At 37.2% G+C, this 13,982-nt stretch overlaps 1 protein-coding gene across 1 annotated transcript in view; it reads right to left on the bottom strand.

Annotated features, from left to right (window-relative positions):
• Positions 1–13,982, bottom strand: part of Arhgef28 (Rho guanine nucleotide exchange factor 28) — a 290,628-nt gene that overhangs the window by 49,911 nt on the left and 226,735 nt on the right. The window contains exons 23-26 of the mRNA XM_076857144.2: positions 10,250–10,372; positions 8,983–9,100; positions 5,798–6,052; positions 4,032–4,108 (exon numbers count right to left, since the gene is read on the bottom strand). Of these exons, the coding sequence (XP_076713259.2) occupies positions 4,032–4,108; positions 5,798–6,052; positions 8,983–9,100; positions 10,250–10,372 (573 nt within the window). The remainder of the gene's footprint in view (positions 1–4,031; positions 4,109–5,797; positions 6,053–8,982; positions 9,101–10,249; positions 10,373–13,982) is intronic.

The following is a 13,982-nucleotide window of genomic DNA, read 5'->3' as shown; positions in this document are numbered from 1 at the left end:
CTAGATAAGCTGATGAGTGGGCAACAGAGGGTCTAATTCATCCTTCTGTGCCGGGCACACTGTCTTGCACAGAGCAGGCACACAACAACTGTCTGTAGAACTGGACTTAACATGATTCCACTGGAGAGAATAGGAAGAAAGCCTAAAATGTGGAGCCACACTGTGATTCAGCCACCTTCTACGGACATTCACTGTGGTCCTTAGAAGCCTCATGTGCAGCTCTAGGGACCCAAAGATGAAGACGACCCTGATTGACACTGACTTGGACCAGGAGCTGAAAGAATGGCCAAAAGAATGCCTGCCGCTGAGCAGTGTGGGGTGAAAATGAAGACTCGGCTTTGGTTTGTGGCTCTCGCCACTGTTTACAGAGCTGGCTGCAGTGTGTGGTTTTCTTTCTCCCTCACGGACTGAGTGACGCCTTTATTCTGAACATGCTGCTCTGTGCACTGCTGCTGGCTCCTGGGCACTGGCTTGTCTGCCCTCCTGACTCTGCAGTCATCACTGCCAGATCTGGAGTTGTGTGCCAGGGGGGACCTGGAGCCTCTCCTCCATGTTTCTTAGAGTTGCATGAAAATATAGGATGGGACAGACAGAAAATTGGTCAACCTGGTTCTGTGCTTGGCCTCTGAAAATGGAGGCAAAAGAAATTTTGTGGCAAGCCTTCTCCAATATGGCCTTCTATAATGAGGAAAGATCTTCTGAGCATTATTAATACCTGTTGTTCTATTACAGCCCTATTATCTGGAGTGTCATCTGCCTGCCTTTTTTCAATGTATTATTTCAGCTTTCTCAGATTACAAGGTTGGTGGTGTCTATATATAAAAATTCAGGGTGGGTTTAAATATCTTAAAACATTAGCAAGAGTGAAATCACTTGAATCAGAGTTATTGGGGGAGAGGCACTGGCAGAGTAAGTTTTTTTGTTGTTGTTTATTTGTTTGTTTAATTTTTGGTGTCAGGTATTGAACCCAAGGGTACTTCGCCACTGAGCTACATCTCCAGCATTTTTTATTTTTTATTTTGAGACAGGATCTCACTAAGTTGCTGAGAGCTTCACTAAATTGCTGAGTCTGGCTTTGAACCTGCGATCCTCCTTCCTCAGCCTCCTAAGCCACTGAGATTACAGGTGTGTGCAACCACACCTAGCATGATAAGATCCTTAAAGAGTAAAGAATAAATTAAATAAAGCCTCATTCATTAAATAATCTTTAGGCCAGAAGATATCCGAGGCGAGCCCATCACTGCTCATAGTAATCATAAGCTGTGAACAAGAACTCAAATTCCCAGGAGAAAAGGCAACACAGCTTCTCTGGAGACAGATATTAAACACTGGCAATGCAAAGATGTTTATTTGTGCCATAGCATTTAAAAACCATTTCTTACAAAATAAGTTGCCAACATTTAAAAACGGAAAGATTCTGCCATAAAAAAATAAAAAAAAACCTCTAGGATTTTGGGTGCTTGGATAAGAGAGAAGATTGGTGATACAGGGTCCATATTGTCATTTAAAAACACCAACTATGGCTGAGCAATGGCTCTGCCAAGCTGGAATGTGCACTCACTAGTTGACAACAGTCTCTACCATTCTCTGCTGCCTCTGCCCCGCTGACTCCTTGATGCTGAACTGGGATTTGCTCACTTCCACTCCTGCCAAGTCCCAATGGACATCTGAAGCTGAAGACCAATGATGCTGGGGAAGAGGCAAAGGAGCTGCTCCCTTTAGTTCTGTTGTTATATCATGTCCACTTTGCACTGATTCTGTTAGTGAGTGATTCCAAGGGAATGAAAAGATTTAAGGTTGCTTCATACTTTGAATTGAACTAGCTGATCTACATGTTCATTATCTTTTTTATTGTTTAATTTAGAAATTGTCTTATTTAATATTCAAGGGATACTTCTTAGACTCATTATCCCAGGACTTAGTGAACTTATCTATACATTTTGTAGGTTTGGTTCCTACTCATTCCCAGCTGAGTGCTCTTTAAAAACAAACAAACAAACAAACAAAACCATCTGGTAAGGACAGTACTCTATCTTCTTACTACTTTCAGATGCTTAGCTTCTGGCTGTTTCCCGGTTCATCATGTCTTCTATAACACGCAGCAGGATAAACATCTTAGTACTGAAGGGCACAAGGAATGAAGAATCTCTTTTTTTGATCAGAGTGTGAGAATAATTTTCTGAAACACTAGGGTAGGAACTAGGAAATGAGGGTATCTATGTACCCCTAGCTAATGCTTCAATTCTCCAACGTGTTCACTAAAAGAGATTGATGGCGCAGGGACAGATGTAAGACAGATGTCAGACAGATGTAACTAAAAGGTCTATGAGCAAACAGCAGGGTGCACTTGACACTAAGGATACAATCCTGCTTTCTCTTTTACTCCCTGGTATCGCCTTTATGATATGAATGCAGCTTTATGATATGAATTCAGACTAACATCTTCCAGAAACAATATTAGCAACATTTTACTACTGTTCACAGCCAAACATATTCTACCAAAAACTAAGTAGTGGCTGCCTTCATTCTGATATCTGACAAACTGCATTCCGAACTGCCTGTTTAAAGTTAAGTGTGGCCTATGGGTGGTCTATGGGGATCATGTGAGATAAGAGGCACAGATCCATATCTCAAGTCATACTGTAAGTTGAGCATCATGGCTTGACCTGCATCCATATGCTCTATTGCCTAGAAAACAAGACGATTGTCTTTTACTGTGTCTAATTCTTGATTAATTGGTCAGTCATTTGGCTTGAAATACCACCCAAAAAGTAGGATTTGCTTTTCTTTCTGGCCTTCAGTTGTGAGGAAATCTGTTTATGTAAAGATATGCTGATATTCTTCCAGCCTGGTTTTCACTGTCTCATGGATTAATCAAAATGGTTCCCCCCAATTCCCATTTTTTTCTCCATATTCCTTCAGAATATCCCAGATACCAGAGAGGAAGCTGGAAAAATCAGTAAGTTTTCATGAAAGTTTCAATAGTTACAAATGTATTAGGGAGACAGGGCTTGTGGAAAGCTTCTTGTCAACCTCTGCTTTAGCTCTGTGCAAAGCATTTCACCTTTGAACAACTCAGCATGGCTGAGCAGAATGAAGAAGCCTCTCCGGCCAACTGACATGTACCAGCAAACCACTGCTCCAGCAGCCTCACCCCAGAATCTCATCACCATAGGCACGCTTCTTTGTTTTCTTGGAACAGCAAGACAGAAACTTTATTGAGCTTTGAATTTTCCAAAACCAGATGGAATCAATGCTACCTGCTAATGTACCAAATAGGCTGTCAATCAATGGATAATAGACACGTTTTACAGAGCCACCACTGTACTGCCCCTGTCAGTATTGTCTCTTGGATTCTTCTTGCTAACAGAGCCTGATGCTCCATGATGCCCACAAGGAGTTAATGGATGCTGTCTTCCTTCTCCACACCATTTTGGACTACATAGACATAGATGCTATGTAAGAAATGTGATAAAGTGCTGGCTTTCACTAAATGTAATTATGAATCAACAATAAAATTATACATTACAAAGGTAAGTGTTATTCATGACCTTAGTCATCAGAACCCATTGTAGTAGAAATAAGAAAGAATCTTCTTCAGATAACAGGATAGTGTTCGCTTGTTTGGCAGAAGGAATATTATTATGACAGTTACAAATGGGGTCAGCAAGCAGCACAATAAGGCACTCTCAGGAGCAAGATGCTGAAAGTGACCCTCTGTCCCCAGCATTAACATTTCAGCCATTAGATCTGAGAGAAGGACATAGGGTTTGGGGATAATAGGAAAGACCAAGATAGCCATAACAGAGAGGTACCTGGGGGGCACAGGGAAGTGCCTATTCACTATCTAGTACCAAAGTACTACAATCTTTTCACAATTCAAATAGTTACTAAACCAGCTGTAAAATCACCAATAATAATGGAATTATATGAGGTGCATTTTATTTCACTAAGAATTTCGGGCATTTTTTCCCAAGGAAATGCAGAATGAAGTCTTATTAAAAATATGCATCATATGGCCATATACTTACTACGGCTGCAAAGATGTATTTCTGGTCTTTTTCTTGTAAAAAGAGCAGCACATCAGTTAGAAGTAGAGCTAGGATATCTTCAAAGAAAAAAAAACATTACTAATGTTAGTGATGCAAACCACATTTCAAATGCCTTTATTAAATATTCTAATTTCATGCTTCAAATTTAAATAAATTCAATAAAAATTAAGTGACTCAGGTTAGTCTAATTATAAAGTTTTTATTAAATCCCCAGTATTATGATAGTGAAGGATATACACACAACTTAGTAAAAAGCCAACTTTTAGTGTGCATGTTTGTATGTATAACTATAAGTATACTTACAGAATTTAAATTTAAAATGGATGAAAAATATCCTACAGAAAGAAGGTTCTAATAGACTGGAGCAAGCCCTTACATTTAGGGGAAAACCACACTTAATTAAAAATGTAACAAGGGGGCTGGGGTTGTGGCTCAGCAGTAGAGCACTCACCTAGCACATGCGAGGCCCTGGGTTAGATCCTCATCACCACATAAAAATAAATAAATAAAATACAGGTATTGTGTCCAACTACAACTAAAAAATTAATATTTTTTAAAATATAAAAAGGCAGCTTCCACATCAACTTATACACGAAAACCTGCTCCTGTGTTTCATGGAGAGTTGAGTGAAGTTTGAGTGCCTAGATTTCTCTTGCAAATTGTTTACAAGAGCCCACCTTCACTGGAACCACTGCACACAGACTGACCTGATGCAGTGACTCTATTAAAGGGAAAAGGAACAATCAGATCTATGGATAGTGCTTAAAGCTTTTTCAATACAACATTATAACCTGTCAAACAACAAACCCCATTTCAGACATTAGCTGAACTTCCAAAAAAACCTGACCATCCTCCTGTGGAGAATGACCTTGAATTTAACAATTTAACCAGATTTAACATTCTCTTCCTCTCATTACTCACCTGAGAACATTATTACGATGAAGTGTTAGAAACAAGGAGACCAGGCCTGTAGCTCTTATTCCTGGCTGCAAAGCAGACTCCCCTGGGCAGGGGGACGCTTTAAAACCTCCCTCTGAGCTGGTTTTCATCCCCTCACTGACAAAATCAGAATCTCTGGGAGGAGACTTGAGCATCACTGATTTTTTTTCAAGCTCCAGAGGTGATTTTAGTGTGTGGCCAGAGTAAAAAAGCCTGGGTCAGGCAAGGCGCTATCTACACGACCTCAAGAATGGAAATCAGCTGCTTTAGGGTCTAACCAGATTAACAGAGTTGAGTTAATGCCATGAGCAAACAGTAGCCTGAGGAAGTGCTTACACCAGGGCCAGGGTGCAGGTGGATGTGTGTTACAGTGCTCAATAACAAAGACGACATTCAGAGTTTTCTCACTTGCTCCCTTCATGATCTGACAGCCTCAGGCTGACTTGGCACACAATGGACCCTACCCGTGTAGGTGTGATAATACCTTGCTATCAACACAACTGCCAGAATAATATTCCTGTGCCAATGATGAGCAGAACTCTCAGCTCCTTTTAGACATCACACACATGCACATTCATAAAACCATATAGGAAAGTTGTTGGTTGTGACAGCAAATTCCCATCAAAGATGTGATCACTGGTCACACTTGCCTATTGAACCTCACAACCTGATCTTTCAACTGAAAAAATCAAGGGTCTGTGTATGCGGTCCTGCCACTTTGAACCATTTTTCCTCTGAAAACCCGTCCTCTGTTGCCTGAACAATAGGAATGAAGGCAGGAATGGGTCTGGTGTAGCCACAGTTACCTTTGAAACGTCCCGTGGCGGTTTTCCAGTAAACGAGGCCATCATACAGCAGGGTCCGCTCTGTACTCATCAGGGTCTGCTTTCTAAATACATGGCCATTTTTCAGCTTTGTGTATGTTTTGTTTTCAATCTTACTTAAGATCTCAAGCCATTTTTGGTTTTTCTCATATTCGTTGACTTTCAGATCCACGGCTGCAATCATGTCTTTAATTAAGCAAAGAGCTTTGCATAAGTCTTTATGTTCTTCAGTTCTTTCTGCATGGGAAAAAGAGAGAAAGAACACCATATAATAAGCCACTGAAAGAACACCATCCAATAAGAGCACTGGAAAAGAAAGGGTTTTTCTTTAGTTTTTAATTATAGTTAAATGTATCATCCAAGTAGCAAAAACTCCATGAGAAAAGTGCTGGATTAAATCAAATACTATATTATCACTCTGCACTTCCCACCCCCAAAAAGAAACATTAGAATACATGATTATAAAAGATTTGCTTATTAAATGTGTTTTCAGTGACAATAAGATAGCTGAGTTCTATCCTCTATAGCAGGGAATGTGTCACAGCCAAATCAGGGCTTCCTTACACCTTCCTAGACACAGCAGTCTAGTAATTCCTGCACCAAGTTTCCAACAACTGAAGCCAACCGTGGCATCTAGTCTCCATCTTCTTACAAACTCAGCCACGGATAACCTGAGTGGACTTCAGATTCATTTGGCTTCCTGGATCCCTTCTTCCACAAAAATAACATTCAAAACTGTGTTTTATAGCCATGTTGGCATACCTATGAATATATTCACATTATAATTTCAACATTTTCTTTGACGTAACATTTTTTTTCTTCTGTGAAACAAATTAATATATTTCCAAGAGACCCAAATACGATGCTTAATGGGCAAGTCAGTCATGTTCATGTCACCAGAGCAAATGATTATCAATTGCAGTAGTTACACTTTTAACCCCTGGCCACCTGCTGTCATTTCTGTATCACCTTAGGAAGCACTCTGGAGGAGTTTCTGAAATAGCCTTCTGGAGCCACGAGAAGTGAAATGAGCTCTTTTCTGTATTTGATGATAAGGTCACCTAGATGATGTTTACTGAGGTGGCTGGAACTCAAGGGCTAAAGAGGAGAGGACAAAAGAAAAACTGGAAGAGAAACCAAAGACTCTCTAGAGGCTAGAGCTGCAGGAATATATCCTAGAATGAGCAGTCAGTAAGGAATGGGAATCAACCCTCAAAAGGGTCTGAATATTTCCAGGATCTAAACATCTTCATAGGTTTGGGAGGGTCTGATCAGAAAACCTCAAGGAGCAGATCCTGATGCCCATCTTTCAAGGAAGATTTTTTTCCCCTCGCTGCCTGTCAAAGAACGCACCTCACTACTTGAACTGCACAAGAGTTCCTCCCCCACAAAAGGTTCTAATTTCTAAAAAGCCTGTTTCACTACTAGAAAAGCCAAGTAGAGAAAATCAGAGTTGAATTACGAGGTCAAGGAAAGGTCAGGAAGAGGCTGTCTTTTGATAAATTACTTCTTGCAAAGCTTAGTTACCCAAAGTGGACAGCATGGGCCTCCCTGGGAATCCTTTTAAAAATGCTTGCCTTGGGCTCTTCCCCAGACCTACTTATTCAGGATATGCACCTAAACAAGGTTTCTAGGTAAAGGAGATGGCTAATAAAGTTTGAGAAACACTGCTGTAACAGAGTCATGGAAACCAATGTCCTCACAAGCTCAGGGAGTGACTGACCATTGGTAAGGTCTGACCTGAGAAGGCTTGCATTTGGTCATCATGCCACTATACGAGAAGGGCCATAACTTATACTTACAGCTTGTAACATACATTAGTTTATTCATTCTACCAGAAATTTGATAACACTAGTTGACTACCATGATCTGACAGATTTTATTTCTCATACTATTATAGTAAACTTAAGAGAGAATATATAAACTAAAGAGCCTTAATTTTGCTTTCATTCTTTTACTGAGAATAAAATTTATGAGGCTTTTCTTTTTGTATTATTTTTATATTTTCTTGTACATTAAATGATAGGAAGCAATAAGAATGAGACATAAGAAACAAACACTATAATTTTTGCCTGGATTTAGTTCTAAATTTTATGTGACTGATAAAATGAAAAGAATGAATTATGTATGTCTGCTCACCTAGACCTCTTACAAAAAAAAATGAGTTTTATAGAATGGGCATTTAAGATCTCATTACCATTTAAACTGTTTCTAAGTCAACTGGTAATAATAAAGGCAATAATAACAGGTTCCATTTATTGAGCACTTTGCTTTTGCCAGGTTATTTCTGCTAGTCTAGTCTTCATCCTCTTACAATCTCACATAGTACTCACAACAATTCCATATGGCTAGGATGATCATTCTCATTTTGTAAAGGAGAAACTTGCCCAACTAATAAGAAGCAGAACCAAACAAAAACAATGGTAATACATAGTCACACAATTCCAAATACATGCCCTTGTTAACATAATGCACTACCACACTGATAGTAATTTTTACTCAAGACCAGTAAGTTAGTTTGAGAATTAGGTGTTTTTATTTATTCACTCATTGCACTGACATGTTTTTACTTATTGACAGCCTAATCTGTGCCAGTCAGTGCACTAGACATTGAAGATCTAGCTATGAACCAGACAAGTTCAGGCCTGATAAATCCCACAAGGAGCTCAGAGTTCAACTGTGTGCATGAATAGTTTCTTAAAAGACACCCAGATGTTGTTATTCCCTGGTACCTGATGAACTGACAGGGTCAAAGTAGCTCTTGCATAAAGTCACTCTCAGTGTAATAATTCATTGCTTGGGAGTGTGGATGTTTTGTGGTAGGATGGACAGCATCCTGCTTCAACAGACTGCTGTGAAGGTAATTGGAAGAGGAGGGAAGGGAGGTATTAAGAAGGTCCAGATAAGGGGAAACAATAAAGAAAAGCAGGATCAAGGAATGAAGAAGACCACTTGGTTTGGGATCCTTGTAGGAAATGAAACTGTTAGAAAGCTGCATGATTAGAGATAATTTCTCAAAATGAATCCAAATTCTAAGGCTTTCACATTTTCCTCATCATGAAAATCTTTATGAATCAGAAGTCATAACATTTGCGGCTGTGTAGGACACGTCAGGTATGTTTAAACAAAGGAGAGAGGCGAATATTAGGCCAGAAGTCACCACTCACCCTTGGTGTACCGCAATATCCTTTCCACCAAGACAGGGTATTTTGTGATGCGCTGAGTGACCAGGAGAATGCATTCTGGAATTCCTCGGCGACGAGCCAAAAGATTACTATTTCGGAGCTTAAAATAAAAATACATTTTATCTACTACTTACATTTACTTTTTATGTACAAATTTAATAATACAAAAATTTCTACAACAGTACAATTCTATTCAGACGTAGCAGAATATTTATCTTCATTCAGTAAAACTTGATGCATTGTCCTTAAATTTTATACTCTGCCATTAGTTTCAATGCCCCAAGACTCAAAGATTTCAAGAAATGTCAAGTTACTTGGATGTATTTTTTTTTAACTCCCAAAGTGAGCAAGTTATCAGAATTTCTGAGTAGCAAAACTTGTGGAAAAGTAATCAGAAATCAAAGTTAATTTTGAAGATGAGATTGTGGTTTACTATTTGTTTTTCTGACATGTCTTCCTCTATATTTCTTGTTACACATTACAGTGCTTAAAGTTTCTTCAAATCAGGGCAACTTTCTCCTAAACATTCAAAATATTCCTTCAGATTTCAATTACTCAACACACATGTACATGGGAAAAAAATAGAGGAGAATCTGGTAGCATTCTTAAAATGGTAGATAAAAATTTAGAATCCAACATGCTTTACAAGACAAAATTCTTCCACAAATAAACTGGAAAAGAGGGTAGGGGAGAACACTCAAGTTAGAGGAGATTTAAGATATATAACCACCATACACGGCAAGTGAACAATGGTCAGATCCTTATTAAAGCAATATGGTTTCATGAGATAGACAGAGAAATTTAAAGATATGAAAGAAGGATTGCTAATTTATTTGTGATAATGTCATCATATTTTTAAATATATATTGCTTAGAGGCACATATTATAGAGGAAATTATATGATGTTACGTATCATATTATGGTGGATTTTATGTTTGCTTTTACTCTGGTTTTTCTGTTATATAATCTGTCAGGGCATGAAATAGCTTCCCAAAACACTATAAATATTCTCAGAAATTTGGAGGGCATGACCTCACAAATATAAGATACCAACAGAAATGATTTGGGAGAAGTATTTTACTAACAGAAAAAGAGACTTTCCATCTTTGCCACAAATCCACCACTTCCTTCCCCTTCCCCTGAGAACTAGAACCCAGATATGAAACTTGTTTAAATCATACAAGGTACAAGAATGAAGTATTTCCCTGTGTTGGTTTACCACTTTGGAATAAAATTTTACACTACTTGCCTTGATAAAATTCTGAAACTTTTTATTCTGCTGGAGTTCTTTAAAAAGGCTAACAGCTTCTTTGTGGTGGCTACAGAATTCACCGTATATTTTCTTCATCTTACTGGCATTTTCTTCTGAAAACTGAGAAGAATAACATTTCAATATTGGTTTACAAATTTAGAAAGTTCTAAACACAGAAAAGAACACTCAATTCTCTTACATTTCAAAACATTCTTTGCAAATAAAGAACAAACATCATGGAATTTCTGAACATAATTACTTCTTCTCCCCAGGCACTTTTTAAATAAAAATAAAAGGGAGTTGTTGAGTGGTGAGGTTCAACCTAATGAGATTATGTATTTTATATGTACTGAATTAATAATCAAACAGCCAAGTAAAACCATTTGTTGTCTTCATTTTCTTTTTGTTGTTGTTTTGTGTGTGTGTGTGTATGTGTGTACATATGAAACTTTATGATTTCAATTTGTAATTTTAGTACCTTTATAGATTGAGTGTCCATACATCTCAAAAGGATCAAGAGTCAGGCTATTTTTAGCCCAGATGAAAATAAAATGATGAATAACCAGAATGTCAACTAATTAATTGATAAGAAGAAGAGATATAGACTTGAAGTTTCAATAAGCCTGACTTGCAGAAAAGTAGCTGTAGAAAAATCTGCACAGGAATCAACTTAGAGTCATGGGTGGTGTTGAGAGAATTAGCTGATTGATTTGAGTGCCAGTTTTTTAACCTATGATAGCTCTATATACACATGCTCACACTGAAGATCACGGAAACAGAAACCAGAATATCTCCATCCCCCCTTGAAAAGTACTTCATATTTATACCACTATGTCTAATCTTTTCATTTTTGCTTAATTTTATTTATGTTTGAGGTCCATATACTTCAAAAGTGATCCTTAATCCAGTTACAATTGCTAAAGAATTGAACATATAGGACTTGTATATTGAAGACTCCACAATGCTAATGAAAGAAATCAAAGAACTAAATAAATGGGAGAGCCATTCCATGTTCACAAATTGGAAGACTCAACCTAGTAAAGATGTCAATTCCCTCCAAAACTGGTATACAATTTTAATGTAATTCTTAAAAAAAATCCAGGCAATCTTTTCATATCTTTATAAATATAGATAAGACTGTCCTAGAATTTATATGAAATGGCAAAGGAAATAGAATAAAAATTTTTTAAAGAATAATAAAATAAGGCACCTTCTTCCAATTTCAAGATGCATTATATAGGTACAGTTATTAAGACTATATGGAAAGAGTGGCACAGAATAGAAATCTAGGGAACTCAACTGATTTTTGACAAAGGTGCAAAAGTAACTCAGTAGAGAAAGAATAGCCTATTCAATAAGAAATAATGCTGAAGCAATTGGATGTCTATACCCCAAAAACAGAAAAGAAAACCTCAACCTAAGTTTCATAACTTTTTACAAAAACTCAAAATGAAACATAGACTTAAATGTAAAAATGAAACAATAAAACTTTTAGGAAAAAAATTGAAGAAAATCTTTGAGATTTACAGCTAGATAGAGAGTTCTCAGATCTGAAATCAAAAACACAAACCTTACAGGGAAAAATAGATACATTGAACTTCATCAAAATTAAGGCAAGTTAAAGAATTTGAGAAAATATTTACACACCATATATTCAACAAGAAAATTAATATCTCAAATATGAAAAAAATCTCAATATTCAATAAGAAAATAATCCAGTTATAAAATGGGCAAAAGGCATGAATAGACATTTCACTGTAAAGGATATATAGATGACAAAAAAGCATATGAAAACATGTTCAACATCACTAGCCATTAGGGAAATCCAATTTAAACCACAACGAAATATCATTACATACCTCTCAGGAGAGCTAAATAAAGACAGTCACAACATCAAATGCTGGTAAGGATGCAGAGCAGCTGGATTGTTGGTATATTGTTGATGAAAATACAAAATGGTACAAGCACTCTAGAAAACAGTTGGCAGTTCCTAAATATACAACCACTATACAATCCAGAAATCGCAACCCTGGGCATTTATCCCAGAAAAATAAAAACTTAACTTTGCACAAAAATTTGTACATGAATGTTTATAGTGTATTTACTTATAATAGTCCAAAGCCTGAAAAAAAATAAAACACCCTTCTACAGGTGAATGATTAAACAAACTGTGGAACATCTGTACCATGGACTATTTCTCATAAAAAGAAATGAACTACTGACATACACAACCACTAAGATTTTTCTTGAGAGAATTATGCCGAGTGAAAAATGCTGACTCCCAATTACATAATTTCATTTACACAGTATTATTGGAATGACAAAATTATGAAGCAGAACGGGTTAGTGGGTTGCCAGGAGTGAAAGAGAAGGTAGGGACATGAGGAAAGGACACAGAACTATAAAGGCCAGATGAAGAAACCATGTGATAGAAATATTCTGTGTCTTGACTGTATTCATGTCAGTATCTTTGTTGTGATATTATAATAGTTTTGCAAGATGTTACCATTGGGGAGAAAACAATTAAAAATTTTAGCTAGGCATGGTGGTGCATGCCTGTAATCTCAGAAACTCAGGAGCTGAGGCAGGGGGATCACAAGTTCAAACCCAGCCTCAGCCACTTAAAAAGCCCTAAGAAACTTAGTAAGACCCTGTCTCTAAATAAAAAGGGATGGGGATATTAAGCATTCCAGGACTTCAATCCCCCAGTACCTAAATAAATAAATAGATATGCCATACCCAAGACCTCACCCCAATCCCAAGGAAACAAAACCACTGAGAGTTAAAGCATAGATTACTCATTTTTAACAATCTCCAAGTGATCCTTATGTATCTGAAGATGAAAAACTATTGTTTTAGATCAAATTCCTCCTGTCCACAATTTCTCTCCAACATTAAGAATTTGCACTGATCAAATCATATCATATTCCAGCCTAGCCTCTGAGATCATAAGAAGTTTCCATGGTTAGACTGTGGGATTTACCCAAACCCACCTCTTGTACACTCTTAAACAGCCTGTCTCTTTTACAGTCAAATCCATTATCTGAGGATGAATAGTTTGTAAATATCTTTATTTACAAACTATTAGGGTTCCCCTTTTGACATCCACTATGCATGGCCAATGACTAGAACCCTTTTCTCTGAATACCAAGGTCCTTTCCCCAAAAGGAAGTGTGTGCTTCATCCAAGAGACCACCAGGCTCATCCTTTGTGACAGAAAACTTTCCAAACTTGTTCTCAATTTAGGCCCCAGGTTTATTGACAAAAATTAAATAAATATAGAACTAATAGAGATGTGTAATGTTTGCTAACTATGAAAGGAACTGAAGAACTAAAATGGCTTAAATTGTTAGAATTAAAACAGTAAAACAATGATTATTTCTATCAAGGAGACAGACATGCAACTAATTTCAAATGACAAAATCAAAATCTTGCTTTTGATTTTAAAATATACTTCGTTTCAAGTTCATTTAGACACATTTGGACATTTTTATTTAAACCATCTTGCAAAGTACTTTAGAGTTGCTTAACTTAGCCTTGCTACTTGGCACCAAACCTTTCTGGTGAATGAGGAGGATAGAACAGGTCTAGGGCTTTAATCTGCAAAGCAGATATCTCTTTGATCAAAAATTGTTATTATGATTTAGACTTATACATTGTTAGATATGTAGCTGTAGCAACTGGGCAACAAATATTAAGTTATGTTTTTGTGCATTAAAAATATTTGTAT

Source organism: Callospermophilus lateralis, chromosome 5 (genome assembly GCF_048772815.1).
Source record: "Callospermophilus lateralis isolate mCalLat2 chromosome 5, mCalLat2.hap1, whole genome shotgun sequence".
Taxonomy (NCBI): Eukaryota; Metazoa; Chordata; class Mammalia; order Rodentia; family Sciuridae; genus Callospermophilus; species Callospermophilus lateralis.
Note: the sequence above shows the minus strand (reverse complement) of the source record. Positions and strands in the feature narration are given on the sequence as shown.